This window comes from Mytilus galloprovincialis, chromosome 4 (assembly GCF_965363235.1).
Source record: "Mytilus galloprovincialis chromosome 4, xbMytGall1.hap1.1, whole genome shotgun sequence".
In the NCBI taxonomy this organism is placed as follows: Eukaryota; Metazoa; Mollusca; class Bivalvia; order Mytilida; family Mytilidae; genus Mytilus; species Mytilus galloprovincialis.
The window spans coordinates 73,266,747-73,289,650 of NC_134841.1; the positions used below are offsets into that span (position 1 = coordinate 73,266,747).

General features: G+C 32.0%; 1 protein-coding gene and 1 long non-coding RNA gene across 5 annotated transcripts in view; one reads left to right on the top strand and one right to left on the bottom strand.

Annotated features, from left to right (window-relative positions):
• Positions 1-4,816: 4,816 nt before the first annotated feature.
• The window catches only part of LOC143072898 (mitotic apparatus protein p62-like), a 40,051-nt gene continuing 21,963 nt past the window's right edge, over positions 4,817-22,904 (bottom strand). For all 4 annotated transcript variants that reach the window (XM_076248050.1, XM_076248048.1, XM_076248049.1 and 1 more), the window contains 2 exons: positions 17,960-18,010; positions 4,817-4,964 (listed from right to left, as the gene is read on the bottom strand). In XM_076248050.1, coding sequence (XP_076104165.1) covers positions 4,905-4,964; positions 17,960-18,010 — 111 coding nt within the window. In that variant the 3' untranslated portion in view covers positions 4,817-4,904. The remainder of the gene's footprint in view (positions 4,965-17,959; positions 18,011-22,904) is intronic.
• Positions 9,447-15,992, top strand: LOC143072900 (uncharacterized). Its single transcript, XR_012977344.1, has 5 exons — positions 9,447-10,010; positions 13,200-13,263; positions 13,759-13,840; positions 14,534-14,667; positions 15,415-15,992. It is a non-coding gene; the product is annotated as an uncharacterized LOC143072900 (long non-coding RNA).

Sequence of the window (22,904 nt, forward strand, 5' to 3'; positions counted from 1 at the left end):
ACATTAATACAAGCATTCCACAATAAAGAGGCCCCTCATGGGGGTCCTAGTAATCACATAATCACCATTTTTTTGCCAATATAATCACATAATCATTAAATATTTGCTTATCTTTAGTAATCAAATAATCATAAACTAAAAATACAGTCCTAGGTAATCAAATAATCATGAAATATTTGGCTTAATAATCAAATAATCATTAAAAAAACGGCCAAATAATCACATAATCAAAAACCCCATGAGGGCCCTCAATAAACAATTAAAAAAAAAATATTTACGAAAATATTATCCCCGTTTTAGTTGTCCAGTTTCAATAATGTAATCAATGACATATACATAAATTTAGAATACTTGAAAGTAAATATCCTTCTTTTTCAATCTCGATAAACTTTGCACATTTCAACAGTAAACAAATCTATGTCTAGATTTGCCTACATTATTTTGTTAAACATCATGTGAAACCTGATCGATTCATCGATATTTAACTGTTTAACTCGGGATCCGCTTTTAACCGGAAAATACTTTTAGAACAGTTTAAAACAAACGGTAAAAAGCAAAAATATGCTAAATTAAATACAATTTTCCATGCTAAACTGTTGTAGTTTGAACAATTCTCGTCCGTTTTTCAAGTTTTTTACATCATACGACTTCATCTGAAGGTAGAGATTTTATATGATACAGTGTCACCTTCTTATTAATAAACCTCGGATTTCACACAGGTACATTATAATTACCGGACTCGATAAAATCGGGGTGCTAAAAATATCAGTACATCAGAAGGGTAATTTTCACCCTCTCACACACATCTCTGGTACCCACACCGGAGTTTAAACTAGAATGGGTACTTTGGGGGCCTCGGTTGGTCAAAGTTGTCCCCTACTTTGACCTGGAGATCAATCTTCTGATATCTCTCTGGTTTGTCTGTTTCCACCGAGTGGCCCGGTGGTTCTCTCCGAGTACTTCGGCTTCCTCCACCATAATAACAGACTTCCCGGTGTCCTACACGCTCCCTTGGGCGGTGTTGGGTGGGGATTGTTCTGGTGGTGGGATAATATTGTAAAGGACACATCTCCATTAATCCTTAGGGAGCGTACATGGATCCACTGTACCCTTGCAGTCAATCAAGGGGTGCGTCTAATTTGGCGGAATCTCGAGTACATACATAAGAAATTCCAGATGCCATTTTACAACCGCGGTATCACAGATACGGTAACCAAAGGGGTCTTACCGCTGAATTAGAAATTTCCGAAATTATAATTAATTATTCATACGACCTATTCAACCAGTTCTTGTTTCCAATGTATACAACGACTCAAATTTATTTCTTTTGCAATTTTTAGAAAAATAACATATTTCACTTGTTAATATTTTTGGTTTGCAAACTATAAATTATTATGTTTTATGGTTATTGCTGATATTTTAGTTCACTCTCAAACAAATTCGTTCAGCATGTACATTTCATCGTGTTTTATATTTCACCGCCTGCATGATATGAGGCCTTTTTGTAAAAGGGAGAAGTTTCAATATTTAAGCAAATAATAACATTAACACATTAAACCACAATTGAAAATGTTTTTTATAGATTGCAGTATAAAGACAATAATAGTGCATTGACTTGACATATCAACGATATATATAAGGATTCGGTCCGAAACGGGGAAAAAGCTCGACAGATCCTCGCATTTCCCAGTTTCTAAGCCTCATCCTTATATCGTTGATATGTCAAGTCAATGCATATACATGTATTGACCTACCACATGTGGTTCCCCATAAACTGACCAAATCACAAACTGACATCTTGTTGGGGCCGCCGCTACTGTTGTCACCGTATGAAATGGCATACATGTCTATCTTTTTGTTTCAATCAAGGCGAGACAAAACCTATCAGTTACATATACTAACTGCTAAAAGGAGTTATATGACCGTTTCCACCAAGTTTTGTAGATATTTTTATTCCTTGTATATATTTCACGAGATATTTCATCTGTAATAGTTTCATGCAAATCAAGCACGACATGCAAGTAACCATAACCATTTGTTTCTGACATATTGATAGACTGACAAAGCTATTAGTTTATGCTTCCAAAAAGTTTCCAATTAGAAATATAACTCAACCTTCAATTCCAGAGGTCACCATTTTTAAGCTTTTTCAGAATTGTGATTTGAGATATTAAAGTGTTCCAGTGTTTACTACCAGATGAAACATATCACCAAATTAAAGTTTAGAGCATTTAACTTGCTTATCTATATGTACGAATAATTATCTGCCAGGAAGGTTTAGCCAACAGCAACTTGACATATTAATATCGGTCATTGCCAAATGATGCTCTCCCGGAAATGTACATACACAACAAATCATGTTTATTGCAAGGTTTCAAATTACTGCTATGATTGAAGAGAATAATCAACATGTGTAGGGTCTATTATAGCTTGCTATGTGGTATTGGGTTTGCTCATTGTTAAAGGTTGTAAGGCAACATTTAGTTAATAACATCATTTAATCTCTGGTCGAAAGTTCGTCTCTATTTCAATCATGTCACATTATTTTCTACATTGCAACAAGGCTAATTTTTACCGGCATGAACGATAATAATCTAAAGCGGACTACCCTTAACAAAATAATCTGTTTTAGCAATAGTTATCGATTTTTTACTGGACTGTCGACCAAATCTTTCAAGTTCTTTCCCCTTTCCGATATACTTTCCAATTGTGCAAGTTGCAATCCAACCAAGCACAGGAATAACAAGTCAACAACAGCAATGTTCAATGACCTTGACTGGATACAAAGCCCTCAAATGATCGAAATTACAACTCAGAAAACAATTTTTCTTTATAGAGTAACTCTTAACCTATCAACTCCAAATTCAAGGAAAATACACGTTTCCTTGGAATTTTGATTTCAACTGTCCTTAGTCAGGAACTTGATGTTCAGTGGTTGTCGTTTGTTGACGTGGTTCAAAAGTATTTATATTTTTTTACTTAGATTAGTCCGGACTAGGCCGTTGGTTTTCCTGTTGGAATTGTTTAGCACAAGTCATTTTGATGTCCTTTATAGCTTTGTGTTAGGTGTGAGCCAAGACTCTGTATTGAAGGTTTTACTTCTACCTCATGATAATGGTTTACTTTTACAAATTAAGACTTGGATGGAAAGTTGTCTCATTGGCACTCATACCACATCATATCTAAAAACAAGAATGTTTCCAAAGTACATGGATGCCCCACTTGCACTATCATTTTCCATGTTCAATGGACCGTGAAATTGCGTAAAAAATCTAATTTGGCATTAAAATTAGAAAGATCATACCAAAGGGAACATGTGTACTAAGTTTCAAGTTGATTGGACTTTAACTTCATCAAAAACTACCTCGACCAAAAACTTTAAACCTGAAATTCACTCTTTCATTTTCTATGATCAGTGGACCGTGAAATTTGGGTCAAAAGTCCAAATTTAAAATTAGAAAGATCATATCATAAGGAACACTTGAACTAAGTTTCAAGTTGATTGGACTTCAGCTTCATCAAAAACTACCTTGACCAAAAACTTTAACCTGAAGCGGGACAGACGAACGGACACACAGACCAGAAAACATAATGCACCTCTACTATCGTGGGTGGGGCATAAAAGACCATCCTAGATTCTCATCTCCTTTGTCTAGATTTTGCATTTGTTTCTGGTTACTTTCTTGCAGCTAGTGCACACCATTTCTGTAGTATGGGATATAACCAGTCACTCAGGATACTACTTCTTTATTATTCCATAATTTGTTAAATTGTGAAAATGATTGAAGGGATGACACTTAATTTAACTATTGAAAACCAATAAATTTATCCACACAGCATCATCACTTTTCTTACATGACAGTTGTATTCTAAAAGACAAATTTATCTACCAGCTATTGTCCATCATTTAATGTTCTTAAAGTCTAACTGGTTGCAATTGTCTTGAGCAATTTTAAAAAATACTAAAAAATTAAATAATTTTTAAAAGTGCAGACTAAAATATTTCAGGTTAAAAGACTATTTACCATAAATACCACCCACAAAACTTTATCCCACCCCCCTGTAATACACAAAAAAAAATTAAATTAAAGTGTGTCATCAAGTGCTTTTAGTAAATAATTTGTTGTTAAAACACACGGGCAAATCTGTTGCGACTAATTTGTACAGTATTTCCTTTGAAAAGAGATAAAGCAAGATGATGTATCAACATTTTTTTCTTTATAAAGTTTCAAGACAGCAGTGAACTCAAACATGCCTGAACATAAAAAGGTGTACAGGTTTCTCTTTGACGCGATGGGTACATTTCAGGATTTTCCCCCAAAAAATATGTTGCCAGGGGCAGGGATGCAAATCAATGCGAATATCAAATATCGCGATGTTCTATATTATTAAAGGATAAATACCTATATATAGATTTGCAAAAAACAAAAAACAAAAATGGGCATACATGTAACATTTAAGGCCAATAGAAAAAGTAAACATTTCAAATATACCAATTTGATCACTTTTATAAACTTCTCCAATAAAGAGTTTCATTTTTTGCCTGAAAACAGGTTTTTAAAATCTCAATTTTAAAAGCTTTTAAAAGCTGTTTCTTATCATGAAACCTAAAGTGTGACAAAAGGACACGAAGATTCCTATATATGCCAGACTCATGAGCCAGGGTAAAAAAAAATACCAGAAGCCTTAAAATCAAAATTGCATAAAGATAACTTTCAACTAATAGACATGATAACTATAGGACTAATTTGAATAAGTGGAGCCTTGAAAACTCAATACTCTACTCACTGATTAACCTATAACAAGTCCAATAACCAAGTTTTCTGAAAAATTTATTAATCAAAACAAAATGTAGAAAATATCAGCACTTTCACTATCAAGTCCATAATCAGAGGTAATACTATCTACTTGGCTTTAGCTGTTTTCTTTGCTTTCTTGGAATTAGCATCTTTCTTTGGAGAGACCTGTCAATATATAAAGAAAAACTTTAGTACTATAATCCTCTATTGTTATACTCACAAATTGATGCCTTGGAAGTAAAGAGTAGTATAGATTGCTTTATACATGCACTGCAGTGTATTGTGAATTGTATGTTTATCTACCTGAACTCAAATATTTTCTGAATAATTTTTTTAAAACTGATCAAGTTATCTAGTTTCTATGAACGAAGCATTTGTAACTTCATCTCAACTCATCATGCAAAGGGCCATAATCCATAAAATTTGTAATACAACCTGCTAAGACAGATATGTCTTGCCTTGAAATAGTTGTCAAACTGATATATGTTTTGATAGTAATACAACTTTATAGAAAATTTCATTGAATTATTAAAAGTAGTTACTATGAAACTGATTTAAACAGAAAAATTGTTCACTCCCGAGTCTGTCACCATTACCACTAGAAAGCAATACCCATGTCTAGCCATCTTTAACAGAAAGCATGCGGTTTTAAATCATATTTACAGATAAAGCATGCAGAGGTTTCTTTAAATTTGAAAATGATCTTACAAATGCTTACATCTAAAGAAAATCATCTGCATGTAACTGACCAATTGGTCACTCAAAAGATTACCAAAAAAAAAACATGGATGCATCACCTTTTAAACTTGTTCTTTAACTTACTTAAGAATTATAATAATCTTATTTTGGAAGACTCGGTAAAACTCTTTGAATTTTTTTTTTAACTTTCTATATATTCTTTACAACACACAATTGGTTATTTTGAGCAAAGAAATTTCTTTCAACCTTTTGTATATTTCTAAATCTTTTGTATTCAAATAGATTTATATATATCGTCCAAAAAGTAACAAATGTTTTTCAAATAGTTCATTTGAAGACCAAGATCTGATAGGATTCAAAATCATTTAACAAAAATCTATTATTTCCATTTGTTTTTCTTTGCATGGGGTAAAAAATAACATTTAAACAGACATCTTTAGTTCATTCAAGATTTCTGAAAACAATCTAGCTTGATTAACTTTTCCAACCAATATTTTTATGAATGAAATTTTCAAGTTGAAATTCAGAAGTGCTATGATACAGTGGAATGTTTGTAGTTTAAAAATAATAAATTATCGATGATAAAAAATGTGGGTCATTGATAAAAATTTGTACACCATCGGCGAAGTATACCATTAAGAAAGTGCATTTAACCTGCAAAACAACAGCGAAATGCAAGGTCGTAGAGCGATACAAGATTTACTAGTTTATGTAACAAGCAACTTATATTTCTTAAAATAATTTCCCAATGCAAAGTTTTGATGTAGCTTCACTTCAAATTGAATCAATAGACAATTGACAGATTATGTAATTTAAAAAAAAAAATCTTTTACAACACAACTGTTTCTCCGAATAAGTTTGAAAGTGTCAATACCTAGCCTTCAAAAACTCATAAAATGTTACAGTCTTAAGCTTAAAGTTCAAAAAGCTCAATGCTATTAATGCTCATCTCTAATTTCAACTCCGTGCAATACAATATTAAAAAAGACCCAATAGACGTCTGTTTGCGTTATATACTTGCACATTCTAGCTTGAAAGCTCATTTCAAGAAAAGAAAATACTTTTTTAATATATACTTATTAAAAGGTTATTCAATTAGTCAGAAACCCTTTTTTACAATTGCTACCTATAAATTGAATGATCTTAATTTAAAAAGTTGCAAGGTTTAATAAAGAATTATTTCAGCTTTTACATAAATCAATCAAAAGCACATAAAAAACATCTATTCCCATGGTTGTATTTCTGTATTTGCTAGTAGTCATTTATTTTACAATGGATATTTTATGGATATTGGACAATCAATGGAATATTTGATGAAACAGCTCATCCCAAAAATATATTTTTTATTTTCTAACCTAAACAAAACTAGATCACATCTCTATTGAAAATTCAAGGGGGTATCTTTTTAAAAACCTTAATCATTTAATCGACAATAAATCAACAATTTCCTATTTACTTAATCCTGAATTGGCCACCGATAAGAGCACGAGGCTTGACATTGACTTCCAACACTTATCTAACTTTCTTGCATTAATTTTGCACCAAAAATAGCTTGTGATTGACAGAAAATCCTGTCACATTCCACAGTGACATGCGGTAATCGGAGATTTGCAGAAGAGGATTTTGAATTTTTCCCCCTGCAACGATGGAGCCATGAACCTCAAGTGTGGCAGTGCGATTAGACTAGCACTGTGTCAATATATTATCTACGACATTACATAAAGCCCTGTAACAAAATATTATCAGGAGTTATGCAGAACTGATCCAGGTTTTGCAATAGAGAGGGACCTTTAATCCTTAGCTAAACACTTAATCAGACTGTTTGAAAAAAATTAACGACCTCCTAAGGACACAGAAAACCACTTCTTTTTCTCAAGAGTGTTGACAAGTTGTGTCTATCATTAAATAGTCATGGAGAGTGGCACAGTGAACAAATATTGGTACAAATTCTTCAGATAAAAATAAGCTAATTTTTAGAAATTTTTAAAGTCTTCTCAGTAATGCAGCCTTGAATATATTCAATTTGTAAAACTAGTTCCGTAATTTGACCACAAATATTTTTGTTCAGAGGTTAAAGATACCACAAATTGCATCTATCATCTAGCTAACAATTCCATTGTCTCTCAGTAATTAATGAAACATTTGAGAAGCTTTAAAAATTTCTACCAAATTTGTTTGCAGATTATGAAATGCTTCATCCACTGTATATCCAAAAGCTTTGAAGACGATATGAAATATAAAATTAACATTTGAAATATACAAAGAATATCTTGTATCCAAGAAAATACTACACATATGCCTGACATTTTGTAATTTTTCAGTCAAAAGTAAGTCGACCTTAATCAAACTTGCATGTGATCTTAAACTACTCGTATAACAGCTATATATTCAAATTAACAGCTCAATATCTGCAAAACAGGCTAACAGGAGCAAAAGATTCAGATCATTTTGGAGATCCAAGGTCTGAAACTAGGTTGAACAAGGTCAACTAGTATAAAACTTGACGTATCCATTTAAATTATGCATCTTTACACTATAACCATGTAATACCAAATGGTATCAAATAATTTTTAGGAGTTGATTTTACAATATAACAATTATTTTGTATTAGCAACCTTGTAAATCTATTCTGAGGATTGTAGCACATACAATTCAAAGTAAATCTCCAACCATTAGGAAAATCAAAATGTACAAAGAGGTCTTTAGAATAAATAATGGACAACAGAAGTAGCCTGACCTTAAACCATGTTAGCAAGATACCAGCTTCAAGACTAACAAATATCTGAAAAGTCTGAACATATGATTTCAAGGTTAGCGGAGACAACAAAATTCTGAACAGTTTGGAAAGACACTATTAAATGCTAAACAGTTTGGACATGAAAATTGAATAAAATGCTAAACGGTTTGGACAGGCACAATGAAATGCTAGAACAGATGAAAGTCACTCCTAATACTTTTGAATAACCCTGATTTTAAGGTGGTTTTCCAGAATTGATTCACACAGTCATTGAGATCATTCCGTCCTGTAGAAGGTTAGATCTTCAAGTGCAAAAATACATTTCAAAAGTTAAATCACGATTCTTCCCTGTCCATTCGTTAGGTCTATATAAAACAAGATTGATTTGAACATTTAAATGTGTGTCTGTCCATCACCTGTTCAAACACAATAAACCTATATTAACCACAAGTCCTAGTTTGAAATTGGCACAGGATCTACCAAATACAGAGGCTACCACAATATATCTTAAACAATATCAATAAAACACCTGGTAATTCAATCCAAAGCCATAAATTACCATGCTGGGTTGTCCCCCTTTAAAGTCTTACACGATTGATGCCTTATCACACTTTTCATGAATCCCTTCTTTGAACTGAGAGATAAACAAGTGACCAATGGCCTCTAACAACCTAGTAAATCTGTTTGTTTATTGTCAGTCTGAGTACAGTAATCTGTTAAACATAAGTGTTCAATAAACAAATGGGGAAAGAGATACCCAGCGATGAAAACTCACTATTTACAATGCTCCACACAAATCTTCATGTCTGTAGCTATGTATATATGACTAAAAGATCTGTGTGGACAGCCCCCTACTGTGCATTTCAACATCATGACAGGGGTCAAACTAAATACAGTAGGTACCAGCTTCCCGTTGTCCCAACACCTTGCTTTTTAAACCAAAAGTTTGCAAGTCATTCTATAAAATGTGGAGATTAAGATTTTCAAAATGTCACATATATCCATTAGCTTCACACTTGAAACAAAAGTAGAAATTGGTACCAATTCACATTTGCAGTTTTGAATCTTTTGATCCACTTCAAATACTTTTAGGTGTTTAATAAACAAATTTAATGTTTAAAAGTTATTCATTAAGGTATCCGACCCATAATAAAGATTTACGGAAAATTTTCCGGAGTTTACCGAGATGTCAATTTTTTCAACACCTCGGTATTTTCCGCCTAGTAAGCGAAAGTATAGTTATTATTTTTAAAATGACGATTAAAATATCAGAAAGGCTTAATTGAAGTATATTTTCATTAACTATAGAGTAAACGCTCATTTTTTCGAAAAATTGTCCAATTTTGACAATCCGGAAACAGAAGTTATATGGTAAACAAATATGGACGACTCGGTCGGCTGCCAAGACAGACGAAGGCATTTTACCAAAATAAGTACGCCGATTTAAGTCTCTTCGTCTTATCGTGATGCAGAAATAATGTGTGCAGTTTGGATGCAACTGGTTGTCAAATATGTTGTACCGGCATAGGAAGATTAGTTGATAGAAGGAATGTAAACACATCACGCACTTGTCCTTTTCATCTGGCGATCTGCTCTGGGAGACGATTTGAATGGATCGTTCATTTTTATGTTTTAAAGTTCTGTATTCATATGTTAAGTGTATATCTGGATGGAATTGAACCGACTTCCTTATGGTTCCTATTACATGGAGAACCTAGTAAACCAAAGGCCAAGCTGATGCCAAGCTTCAGTGTAAAACTTTGAGCAGGTGCCAGGTAATTTGCATAAATTTTACAAATCCAAACATTTTAAAACTTGAGTTGGACAACATTGTCATGTTAATTATGCCCCACTACACCAGCTTGTCTGGCAAAACAGCCGTTAGCCAGCAACCATTTGATTTTCTGGGGGGGCTATGGTTTTTTTTCTGGACAAATTTTTTTTTTTTCGCCTGCGGCGAGAACAATCTATTTTTTTCGCGACAAGTCGAAAACAATTTTTTTCTTTCAGTTTTAGCATTACATATAGCATGTATAGTGGCAGCTGAGGGTGAAACAAACAATTTTTTTTTCTCAGAATCAAAAACAAATTTTTTTTTTCTCCAAAAACTGGAAACAAACTTTTTTTTCAAAAAAAAACCATAGCCCACACACCCCCCCCCCCCCCCCCCCAGAAAATCAAATGGTTGCTGCCTTAGATGTCATAGTAATCTAAACTAGATACATGTATGAAAAAAATGATTATTTAAAAAATAATCCAGGTCTGTCAGTTTATATGTTTGTATAATTTAGGAACAAACACCCAAGTCAAGACAAAAAACAAATACAAACATATTGATAACAATTGCAAGAAAGCATTAAACAAAAGTGCAGTAGAACTAAATAGGAAAACATGCATGCTATCAGACAATTGAGGGATTCAAGCCAAGGCTACCCTTCAACATGTTCAAAAGTTGAATTGCCATGGTACACATACAATGTACATGTACATGTATGATCATCATGTAGCATGAACCATCAATGGCTGTTAAACTTGTCACATTGACACAGACACTGCCACAAAACTAATTAATTGATACATGTATATACTAGCATGACTATAGTAATATATATTTGATAATATCCATCTAAAAATCATCTGATAATTTAATCAGTATTTGATTAAAATTCAAATGCTCATGTACATGATGTAGGATACAAAGAAACATAAATAAAGAGCAAACAAACAATTGACCGTTCATACATGTACATGTATATATCTGGGAGTTTTTTCTGTTTAATTTCTATGAATGTAAGAAGAAGTTGATACTTTACATGTACAAAACAATGTACGTGTACTTCCCATTTTAATCTGATATCCATACTATAATTAATTTTTTTTATACAATAAGGCTTAAATTAAAATATTGTTTGTTTGCAGTTTACCGACCGACCCTTGAAAATCCTCCCGACTGTGAAAATTTTATTGCTTTAAATTTGAAGAAATTTTTTTTAATACTTCTATTGACGCGATCTGGAACTTTGGGTCCTTTCCGGAAATGATTTAAAGTCTGGGTCAATTACGCATTTCAAGTTCGGTTTTTCTTAGCTTCCCGTCAAGCGTTCATGTGACCATTTAATGATAAAGCACATGGAAATTGTTTACAGGTATCCATGAAGTCACGGAGGAGTACTTTACGCTGTCGTCTCGTGTCAATTTTAAGACAAATAACAAACAAAAAAGTTTATTAGTAAACTGTTTATACAGATTCAGGCACATGTAATGATGTGTGATGATATCATTGACGATGATGCAGCGGATATAATTCATAACTGACACGATAACCATTCTGTCTCAAACAAATCGGGTACAGAATCTGTGGAGCCTGACTTTATAGAACCAATTTCAGTGGTTAAATAATTCGACAGCAGCTTGAAGTATGGCATATTTTCTACAAATTGTTGTGAAGACGACAAAGATGAAACCACTCCTCCGTGACTTAAATCTTCATGGATATCTCAGTGTAAACACGCCTGTACGGAGGAAGGGCTCATTTGAAATGTTAATGGATATAGATCATGCCAAATCAATAAGAAGCAACCATAACTACACAAAGATGTAGAGAAAATGAATGGTTAGCTTGAAAAATAAATATACTCTCTCTATATTAAATCTATCTTCGATTGCAATGAGTATGCTCCTTTAGGATAAGGGGGGCTGCCCCACTCATTGCAATTATTCTCTTTCTTACAATATTAAATATACCCAAACTGTGTGGCCTGTGTGAATTCAATTAAAACATGTCCTTAGGAACTATGCTGCCAATTTTTTTTTATGCATTAAAAACATTTCAGTACAGACCATTTACTTTTAATGGGGTGCTATGGATTTCACCCCAAACTAGATTTCTTTGGTTTTCATTAAAGCCTGGCAAAAATATAACCTTATCACATATAATTAAATACTGTTAGAAATATGAAAACAGTCGAATGTCTTAATACTTTTTTTTCGAGTTGCCTTTTTTCAATTGAAGATTCAATTGTTATTTTTTTTATTATTATTAAAAATACACTCTTTAATACATTAATTGTCTTATAAATCTTTAATATCTACATTTTTCTGATGAAAATACTCTACTCATGAAAACATTCTAGTCCACATGGTCAAGAAGCATACATGTCTGAATATATTTCTTTAAAACAGTTCTAGTCATAATGACATTCCTTGTTTATAAGTGTTCCAGTATTTAATAATTATACCATATTTTATGTCATAAATTGGATAATGACACTATGTTAAAGTTTCAGTTTTGGTTAAAAAGTTTTTTATCTGAAAATGCCAGTTCATTTGATGTTGGTTTTCAGCATGTCCAGTGTTTGTTGTTTTAAAATGTTTTTTTTTCTTCACAAGAAACTTGGTTTAGTGTAACTGCTTGTTTAAACTGTATTTTGGCTGATAAAATAAAATATTTTTCCTACCTACCGACCCTTCAGTCTGAAGGTACAGTCGGAAAACTGCAAACAAACATATTTTTAAGGTTGGCCTAACTAGTCGAAAAATTTAAATACAGACAAATATTCAACGACTGAGCGAATAAGACACAAGTTCACCAAGGTGCATTGTCCCTGAGTAAATTTTCAGCGTTGTAAGGTCACAAGTTGTAAAGCTTTTCAATATTTGAATTCTTTGATTATTTATTCTTTTTATTACATCATGTACATGTACATTGGCAAATAGCATTTTTACAACAAATATTATCCATTTATAAAATGTATGTGTTTTTTAATATATGTCCAGTTTTCACTTTATTATACATGTATTTGGTAAGAAAATTTGTATTATAAACTAACAAACATCATTTGTACATACATACATGTACAAATGATGTACATGTACATTGTACTGCTACATATATACATTCCTTATCTATGTGCTATCAAAATGAAGAACATTTTTGTAACAGAAATTTATATTTCATTTTTTAGAGAAACCATCCTTGTTAAAGATGTGACATTAATCCCTCCAAACCTACAAAACACAATTGATAAGGTAAGTTGCAGATTATCTTAGATATTTTTGATTATCATCCCAAGAAATGTAGCATACATGTATTACTCTTCTTTCATTTATATGATAATGAAGATACATGTATCTTGTAATTTGTACAGTTGTATATGTATTTCTGCCATCTGTCACTATTAATTTACATGTACATTAGGGGTCAGTAAATAATCAAAACATGATACATGTATAAAGACTAATGGTGTGTATTTTCATTAAATAATACACAGGTTTTTTTTTGTGTTCAGATTGATAGCAATTTTGTTGTCAATTGTTGTAGTGTCATAATAAACTGTCATTGTCTAAATGAATGAAATAAATGGTTGTACCTAAAATTATTTGAAACATGTCTGAACTTAACTTATATATAGATACAATTTACATTGTATTATAACCAATTTTTATTTACATTTGTATATCTATATGTACATGTACATGATCAATGTATCAATGATGACAAGGAACTTTTTATTTAAATTTCAGAGATGCTAATTAACCTTGTTAATGACTGTGGAGAACTTATGCTACATTTACCTAATACACAGACAAACACAGATGGGCAAAGGTAATAAATAGAGCAGTTTTCTAAGAAACATGTTCATGTTTATTGTTATATCATGTATATTATGCCTTGTCTTTAAAAAATATAGATATGAAACATGAACACATATGTACATGTTCCATGTTTACATGTATTAGAGAGTTATCTAACCTGTTTAAAAGCTGATAACTACTTAGTACTATCAAAATTTTAGTCTATTTGTTTCTCTATTTGTCCATGATTTATCTTATAATGGATAGAGTTTGAAAATTAAATCTATAAAGTTGGATAAAATATTCATAATGCTTGCATTGGTACAAAGCCATTTTGAAAATAAGAAGATGTGGTATGGTTGCCAATATGAAAACTCTCCCCAATACATGTACTTCACATGACATATAAAGGAACCACTTTAAGTCACCATACAACCTTACACAATAAGACAAACCCATACTACATAATCAGCTATAAATTTAAACAATTCAAAGGAGAAGACTAAATACAACTACTGAATTATTGGTTATACAGCATTAAAATACAACTACTGAATTACTGGTTCCTGACTTGGGACAGGCACATACAGAATGTGGCAGGGATAAACCAAATTGAACTTTATTAAAAAATTACCCATTATCAAACTAAAAATGCCTATTACTAAGTGAACTCAGATTACTCTGCTGTTTACATATTTGTTAAACTATAATTTGCTTCTTGTAGAAATTAGCCTGTGAGATCAAGATTCAGATATATCCACAAGATACCAAATGCCACACCAAAGCAGACATTTTCAAATGTTGAGAGACCTATGAATACATCTACATCCTTCTTCGGACTTTGAAACAACTGATTGAGTATGTTAGCTAACATTTAATCAATTATGTTTGAACAGTGCTACACAACAGCCTGGGTGGATTTTGCTTTTTCCACCGGCCCACTCCAACTTTAATCTCTTTTTTGTTAAAATATTGATATCTAATGCTTATCTGCTTTTTTTCAATTGATTGTACTTGCAAGTCTTTTGATTAAACAAAAGAAATTGCATGCCCACTCCTATGGGTGGGCAGAGTTGACAAGCTAGAAAGTTTGCCCACTCCCACTGTGGACGGGTGGACAACGCAAAATCCACCTGAGCTGTAGTGTATATTTGAAAGTCAATGACTTCTATTAAAAAAAAAGAAAAAAGAAATCTAGAACTTTACAATCTTTTTTTTAATGCCCCTATTTATATACAAAAGAAGATGTCATATGATTGCCAAAGATACAACTCTCCACAAGAAACCAAGTGACACAGAAATTAACAGCTACAGGTCATTGTAAGGCCTTCAACAATGAGCAAAGCCCATACCGCATATTCAGCTATAAAAGGCACTGAAATGACAAATGAAATATTATGCATGGTGGGGGTGAAATAAAAAGTGTCTTCTGACCCCTGATTCCCCTACATTTATTTCTGGAACATCCCTCAGTGTTGCAACACATAAACACATTTGGTAGTCAGATTGCTTTCAACCATATACTATAGTGATAGTTTTCTTCTTCAGAATGCTAAATTTAAAAGTTTTAATTAATTTGAGATGAATTTTCTTTTTTACTTCCAGTTAGGCAAGATGTTATCTCTCATATCAAAGAGATGGACTATGAAACTGGCAGCCAGTATTGATATAATGTGTTACTAAAAGCTCCAATACCATCAGGGGCTGAAGACATAACAGGAATTGTGTGGAATTTGACCAACCTTAGACTAAAGAGAAAAGTTGTTGCTGCATTACAGATATTTTGAACTCAGCAATTTTTATTAATTTTTTTAATGTTAATTCTCTCTCTTATGAATAATATGATATCTATACTTGCAATGAGCATGAATTGAAAGTTCCTCATGTCTGTAAAACTGTTTTCCCTTGACATTGACCACATTTCATGGATCCGTGAAAAAAGTTATGTACCCATGGTCAAGTCCATGTATCAGATTAAAAAAGCAATAGGTCTGCTTAATTTGGTATACTGTATGATTGATCCTGATCTCATTGTCATGCTTTATTGATCATTGTTAATATTCAAAAGATTCAATATTGATTGTACATTGTATATATAGATATGATAATATTTATTTGTATCCTTCGAACCATCATGACCATGTTATACTTTCATGATAATGTACAAATAAATATTGAAATGTGATAGAGTTTATTAATATCATCGAAGAAGATTATTTCTATTATTTATTATGTGCATGAAGTAGAATAAACATTTTCTGAAATATTTCATGGGAGATAATTAACCTAACTGAGTTCAATGTTGAACAGGAATGATGGGGTATTTTTTAATGAGCTCTAGTTAATGCTGGTGTGAAATATAAGAAAATGCATCCTCAGTCTGAGCCCTAATGCTTTCATGTGATGTCTGGTGTTGCACATTGGACAAAATCGAAAACATGTAGCAAAACCATAAATATTGTCCAACATGTTTAACCCCACCACATTATGTATGTACGTGTCTGTCCCAAGTCAGGAGCCTGTTATTCAGTGGTTGTGGTTTGTTTGTGTGTAAAATATTTGTTTTTTGATCATTTTTTGTTTTAAATAAGGCCGTGTGTTTTCTCGTTTGAATTGTTTTACATTGCCATTTTGGACCTTTGAAAGCTGACTATGCGGTATAGGCTTTGCTCATTGTTGAAGGCTGTAGTTACCTATAACTTAATTTCTGTGTCATTTTGGTCTCTTGTAGAAAGTTGTCTCATTGGCAATCATACAACATCTTCTTTTTATTATATACTTTTGAAATATGAGCAAAAAGGAGAGAATTCTCATATTTCAGGTCCTAAAATTACCTTGACCCTTGACCTTTTGACCTCAAGGTTGAAGCTAATCCTATATCTAATGCATATCATAAAGTTATCATAATTAACAAATGTAATGAAAGATTATAGTTCATAAAGGTAAGTTTACTATAGAAAATTGAGCAAAAAAGGAGGTCATTGTATAATTTTAGCTCCTAAAATTACTTGACCTTTTGACCTGTTGACCCCTAAAGGTTGAAACCAAACCAAGATCTTTTGAATATCATCAAATGGTCTTTATTTACAAAGGTTGTGAAGATTATGGGACCAATAGGTAGATACACTTTTGAAAATTTAGCAAAAAAGGAGATTTTTGTTGATTTTAACTCCAAAAATGACCTTGACCTTTGACCTTTTGAACTTTACATGTCATAAATATCATAGTTTATTCTTATTATAAGATTATATGAAGTATGGTTAGTTTTGCTAAAGATTTACATAAATTATACCAAAAAACATCAGAACAGGGATACCAAGTCTCCATTTACGAACTGTGACCTTGACATTCTAAATCAAAATTTCTTGAAATTGGTACGGTAAAAGTTTCTAAAATTTTTTTTTAGGATGGAACAATATGTAAAGTTAATTTAAATGTCATTTTTTAATGCTCTGCTAAAATATTCACTTTTGAACTAGTGAAGATATAAAATTGAGAAATTTTAGACTTTTCTCCTTTTTCTATTATTAGTAACAATAACACAGTTCTAAAAATAGAATAGCAAAAAAACAATTTATTTTTTATGTTTAATTTTACAAGGTTACATGTAAAGTTCCATTTTAAAGATAGATTAGTAAATTATACTATATAGATTTCTTAAAATTACATCCTATTAAAACCCCTTATTTGGCATTTGAGGACAAAAAAGGGGGGGCACTGTAACCCAGCTCTGCTGTTAACCTCAAATATTTTGCGGATTTTTATTTCATAGTAAGAACTCTTAGACCCCCCTACTTACAATCCTTGATAAAAATATAAATTATTTTGCTTGTTGTATATTGGCTAATTATGGGCCGAATACCTTAAGCTGTGCAGTTTAATCTGACACATACTGAAAACACCAGACCATTTTTTTTTATTGTTTTGAACAAATATATTCATTTTGTAACAATTTGAAAAAAATGTTGACAGTGCTTGAGAAAACAGGTTTGAAGCAGATCTTTGGTAGTCCCTCAAATTCATTTATAACTTAGTCATGGACTGAAAACTACAAGGCCTAACAGTCATTGTACCTGATCATTGGAGGGTTGCAACACTGCTTTCTTTATACAAGAACAAATATTTGTTTGCTTTTTAATTGATATCTTACCTTGGCCATCTTTCCACCTTTCTTTGCCTTTCCATCATCTTTCTTGGCTTCCTGAAATTATAATTATTAATCAATGGTCAGTGTAGTAAACAGAAATGAAAAAGAAAAAAAAGAAAGAAAAGACAACTCATCTTTCTAGTTCTCGTGGTTACTTTTATTTGGAATTTCTCTTTCTTGCTGTCTTTAGGGCAATTTATTTTCCTTGTATACTTATATAAAGAGGAGATACAGTTTATGATTCACATTGTTTTATATTCTGTTCATTTTTTTGACTTTCAAAAGTCACCAAAAAAAATGCTAACAAAAATTGGTTGGTTAACAGCATAGAAAGATTGTTCTTCGAGTAAGGTGACATTTCTAACCCATTTAGATGGAGTTCAAGAAGGAAATTGTAAATAAAAAAAAGAGCTATTAACGTCACAAATATTACCAAACACTGAGGGGTCAATAATTCATAGAACACCTACAAGCAAACAATTGTTAATACTAAATTTTTAATAAAAACAAACAGTGAATCCTTTAAGCATCTTGTTTACAAAATAATACTCGTTTCAAAGATTTCAACTGTCCACTCATACATTTGAAAGATCAGATGTCCATATTCCAAATCAACATTGAAACAAAAGGCAAACAAATAAATTGAAGGTCAAGCTAAAGTAATTGAGAATTTGAAGGAGCAAACATTTAAATTGAAGATCATGTGTAAATTTAGGATAAAAAAAAATTAATTTGTCAACCAGATGGGACAAGAACTGTTTGTGGTTATAAGCATTGTGTACAAGTTTCATAACATTTGGTTGAGGCAAACTAAGGAAGTGATGGGTAACAATAATTAGCAGTTTTTCCATTTATAAAGGGGCATAACTCAAGATCAGTAAATGTGACCCCTAGCCACTGTGGTATAATTACAATTACCATTTGTTCAATGGTTTAATCAAATAATTTATGTAATAATGCAAACTGGTCAAAAGCTAAGCCAAACTACGGTGGACAAAGATTCAACAAAGGTTTGGTCGAACTGGAGCAGAACCAGACACAAACTATGTTTTTCGATTACTTCTTGATGATGAAGCAGCATACTTGACAGATAGAATGGTCATAGATGTTCAATATCTAGAGGTTTACAAAAAAAAAAGTACTAAGCTCACGCTTTTAAAGTGGCCTTCATCCATAAAAAATCATCAGCTGTGTACTCAGCATGTCTCAAAGTGAACCCAGGTGTACAGGAAAATTTAAAGATAACCTTATATGACCCTATAACACCAAAATGTGTACCTGTCAAACACTTTGTCCAGGTGATAATTAGATTAATATGTTAATATGTAAACAAGAGGTTACCAGATAATGACAGGTCAATGATAAAAGGTAAATACATGTTTGTTTCAAATACCACTCATGTTTACAATGTTGATGTGATGGTAAATGAACTATGAACATCCCTCAGTCTGGGAAAACAGAAAATCACTTGTAAACAACAAATCAAAATAATCTGACTTTGTTATGGTAATGAAGGTTACAAGAAATATAGTGATGTATTAACTTGACAGACTTTCAAAATTAAAGTCTACAGGGCCAAATTTGTAGGTAAAAGACCCATTTTACTTATTGACTGTGTCTGATTAAATTTGGTTTTACACACATCCCATTGATGAACAACATTTAATAACAGAGTCTGTCAGCAGAGCTCACAAATTCAAACACAGGATTCACTACATGCATACAGATGAACATATAGGTCTTGCTACATTAAACCTAAATTGTTTTAATTGAAAAAACAGAATACAAAATCATCATCACAATGACATTAGGCAAGTATATATTCTGTTTTTATCAATATTTGTCAAAAAAAATTCAAACAAGGACAATAACTCCTAAAAGAGGCCAAGTTGATTAAAATATTGATAGTCTTTTCCATCTTGGGATTGATGGGGCATTTTTACAGTTTTCATATTTTGTCCATCTATTAGTTTCACAAAAACATTAAAACTAGTAGAAGAAAAATGGACTGTTCAACAATGCAAACAACTATAACAAATCTAATAAGGCCACAATTAAAAATAATTTGGTTTGCCCAATCCCTACCCAAAGGTTGAGACAGTGGGTAGGTAGGTAGGCATTTTGTTTTGTTTTTTCAAAAAGAGAAATTGAAGTATCGGGTGTTTATTAGTCTTAATGCCTATCTGATTAAAAAAAAACTTTTGCCAGGGTACCATGTGGTTGACAGAACTGTGCAAAGTTGCTGAGAAACAACAATCCAAAACCAAAATCATGTTCCTTATATGAATGGATTGACAAACAGGACTTGCACAATTCCCCCATCAATTTATTGTCGGAGGTATAAAACTATGTATCATCAATTGTATCCTTTGAAGTTTTTCAATCTCATATATTTTAAAGCCTAAGAAAATTAGAAAACTAACTTTTATATATATTTGAAGTGAGAAAATCCATAAAATTCTAAAAATTAATTTTTGTTTATTCAATTCTTTATATAGATTTAAATTATGTAGAAAATTTTCCACATAAATTTCATCCCATAGTACATTTTTATATTGAAAGAATTTGAAATTAAAATATAAAATGGTAATGAACATAACAAATCTTCGTATAAAAGGTACATACTCCCTAAACATATTCTATAAATTATACAATGTATCCTTGATCCACCCATGTTGTTAAACAACCTATAATATGCCTTTACAGAATGGGTGAAATTCTTGGGTGGCCATTGACAACAGAAGTGGGAAAATAATTTTCTGCATGGTCATCTGTGAAGAGTGCTGTGGTGAAAAGGTCATTAGTACCAATTGAAGGGAGTGAATCGAATTGACAACATGCCTGTGACAAGTCAAATCCTACACAGATTAACGCTGTAGAAATCAACTATCCACGAAAACCTTCTCATTATACTGAACATATGTACCATTTGAATCGTGACATCTGTTATAACTAGCTTTATGGCATCAATTGTAACATGCTGGTTGATGCAGTGCACTCTTTTCAAAACTTATCCAGGCCTTATTTCACCTTAGTCTAATGGAAAAATAATCGGACAATTGCTTTATATATTAAAACAGAAATTCTTCATTGAATACATTTTTCTTACAGAAATTCAGGCTTTTGATCACTTTTCAGTGAATACAACATTTAGGGACGACATCAAAAGTTCAATGAAGGATAAAAAACTTCACATAGTTTTTTCACTGAACCCCCCCCCCCTCTTAACTTAATTTGGGAAAAATTGATTGACCAATATGGATATATGTAAAAATCAATGTCTGATAACCAAATCTTGCAGCCGTTCAACCCCCCCACCCCCAAACTATTTGAGTTAAGTTTTTTATCTTACATTGATCTTTTGATGTCGTCCCTTATATGTTCAATGTTTTTTTGGATTTTTTTCTAAACAATATAAAAGGAGAAAACTGAATCATTTGCAACCAAAATTAGAAAATTTGACATTTATTTGCATATAATGCTGTTCTTATTTTACAGAAATGACCTTTGAGTAGTTTTTTTTAATTCAATAGTCTTTGCAAAAGAAATGGGACAAAAAACTACATAAGTAGATTGAAGCAAGTTTTTAACCTCCTTTCTTCCCTTGTGTGTTCTGTAAAAAAAAATATTTTTAATTCTTAAAAAAAATAAACTACAATGAAAAATTCATAGTTTGAATTTCAATTGCTTGTTTTTTCCCAAATACAAATAATTTTTTATATGACATGCTACACAAACTCTTAGGGAGGCAAAATAAATAAGTAAATTTAATTTCAAAATGAAAGGATTTTTTTCAATAACAAGTGTTTTTCAAAATTTGCATTTTGCAGGTGGTATTTTGTATGGCCATATAACAACATACCATAAAGATTGTTGATTTAGAAACAAATCTATGTATACAGATTAAAATTCTTCACTGAAATGAATCCAGTTTAAATTGAAATGTCAATGTCAAAATACCAACTCATCCTATGTTATAATAAAATCTACATTCCAAATTAACACTTAAAATATGTAACCATCTTCAAATGTAGAAATTTTTTCCCAGAGATTGTTAGCCATTTTTTAGATTAAAGCCAATAAACAATAAATCAGCAGTACTTTTTCCAGGTTCCAACTTAGTATATGTATCAGTGGACTATATATATCTAAGTTTTATTTCTTAAAAGTAAATTATCACAATATAAAACTAGATACCCCAATAATGATTGTGGCCAAGTTTGGTTTAATTTGGCCCAGTAGTTTCAGAGGAGAAGATTTTTGTAAAAGAGAACAGACGACCCCGGACGACAGACGCAAAGTGATGAGAAAAGCTCACTTGGCCCTTCGTGCCAGGTGAGCTAAAAAAGGGTGTGTTATGATTGCAAATGTGACTGCTTTTTACCAAAGTCCAAATGACATGAAAGGGGGGGGGGGGGGGGGGGGGGTTGTAATCGCTCAACTTTAACAGTTACATGGATTTTTCTAGCATTCCACTGAGTCCGGTATTCGGACCCATTCCCAATGGCAAAACCCCTATATTTTTCCCAATTTCAGGTGTAAAAATTCCCAAACGTAGTCAAAAAGTCCGGATTGAAATCCGCAATTTAACCTTTCCAAAACTACGCTCTTCATTTTAAAGGTAAAAAAAGCGGGAAATCCTTATCACATGTGCGCTTTAAGAAGCCCCGAATTTTGATAATAAAATAAAATATTTTTTAACTTCTTTCCTTTTGTAAACATATCGTCTCACAATAGTAAATACTATGTGAAGAAATTGAAAAACACCGACGGCAACAAATCCCGTAAAATCTTATCTTTTTTCAAACCAAGAGCTGTTATTGACGATGCCGCAACTGCATGTAATGAGTCAGAGGCAGCATTATCTGAGACTGAATCAATTGAAAATGTTACCGATGTTGTTGATGTTTCTTCCAATGACAATTTAATTTCAAATGATGATCAAAGT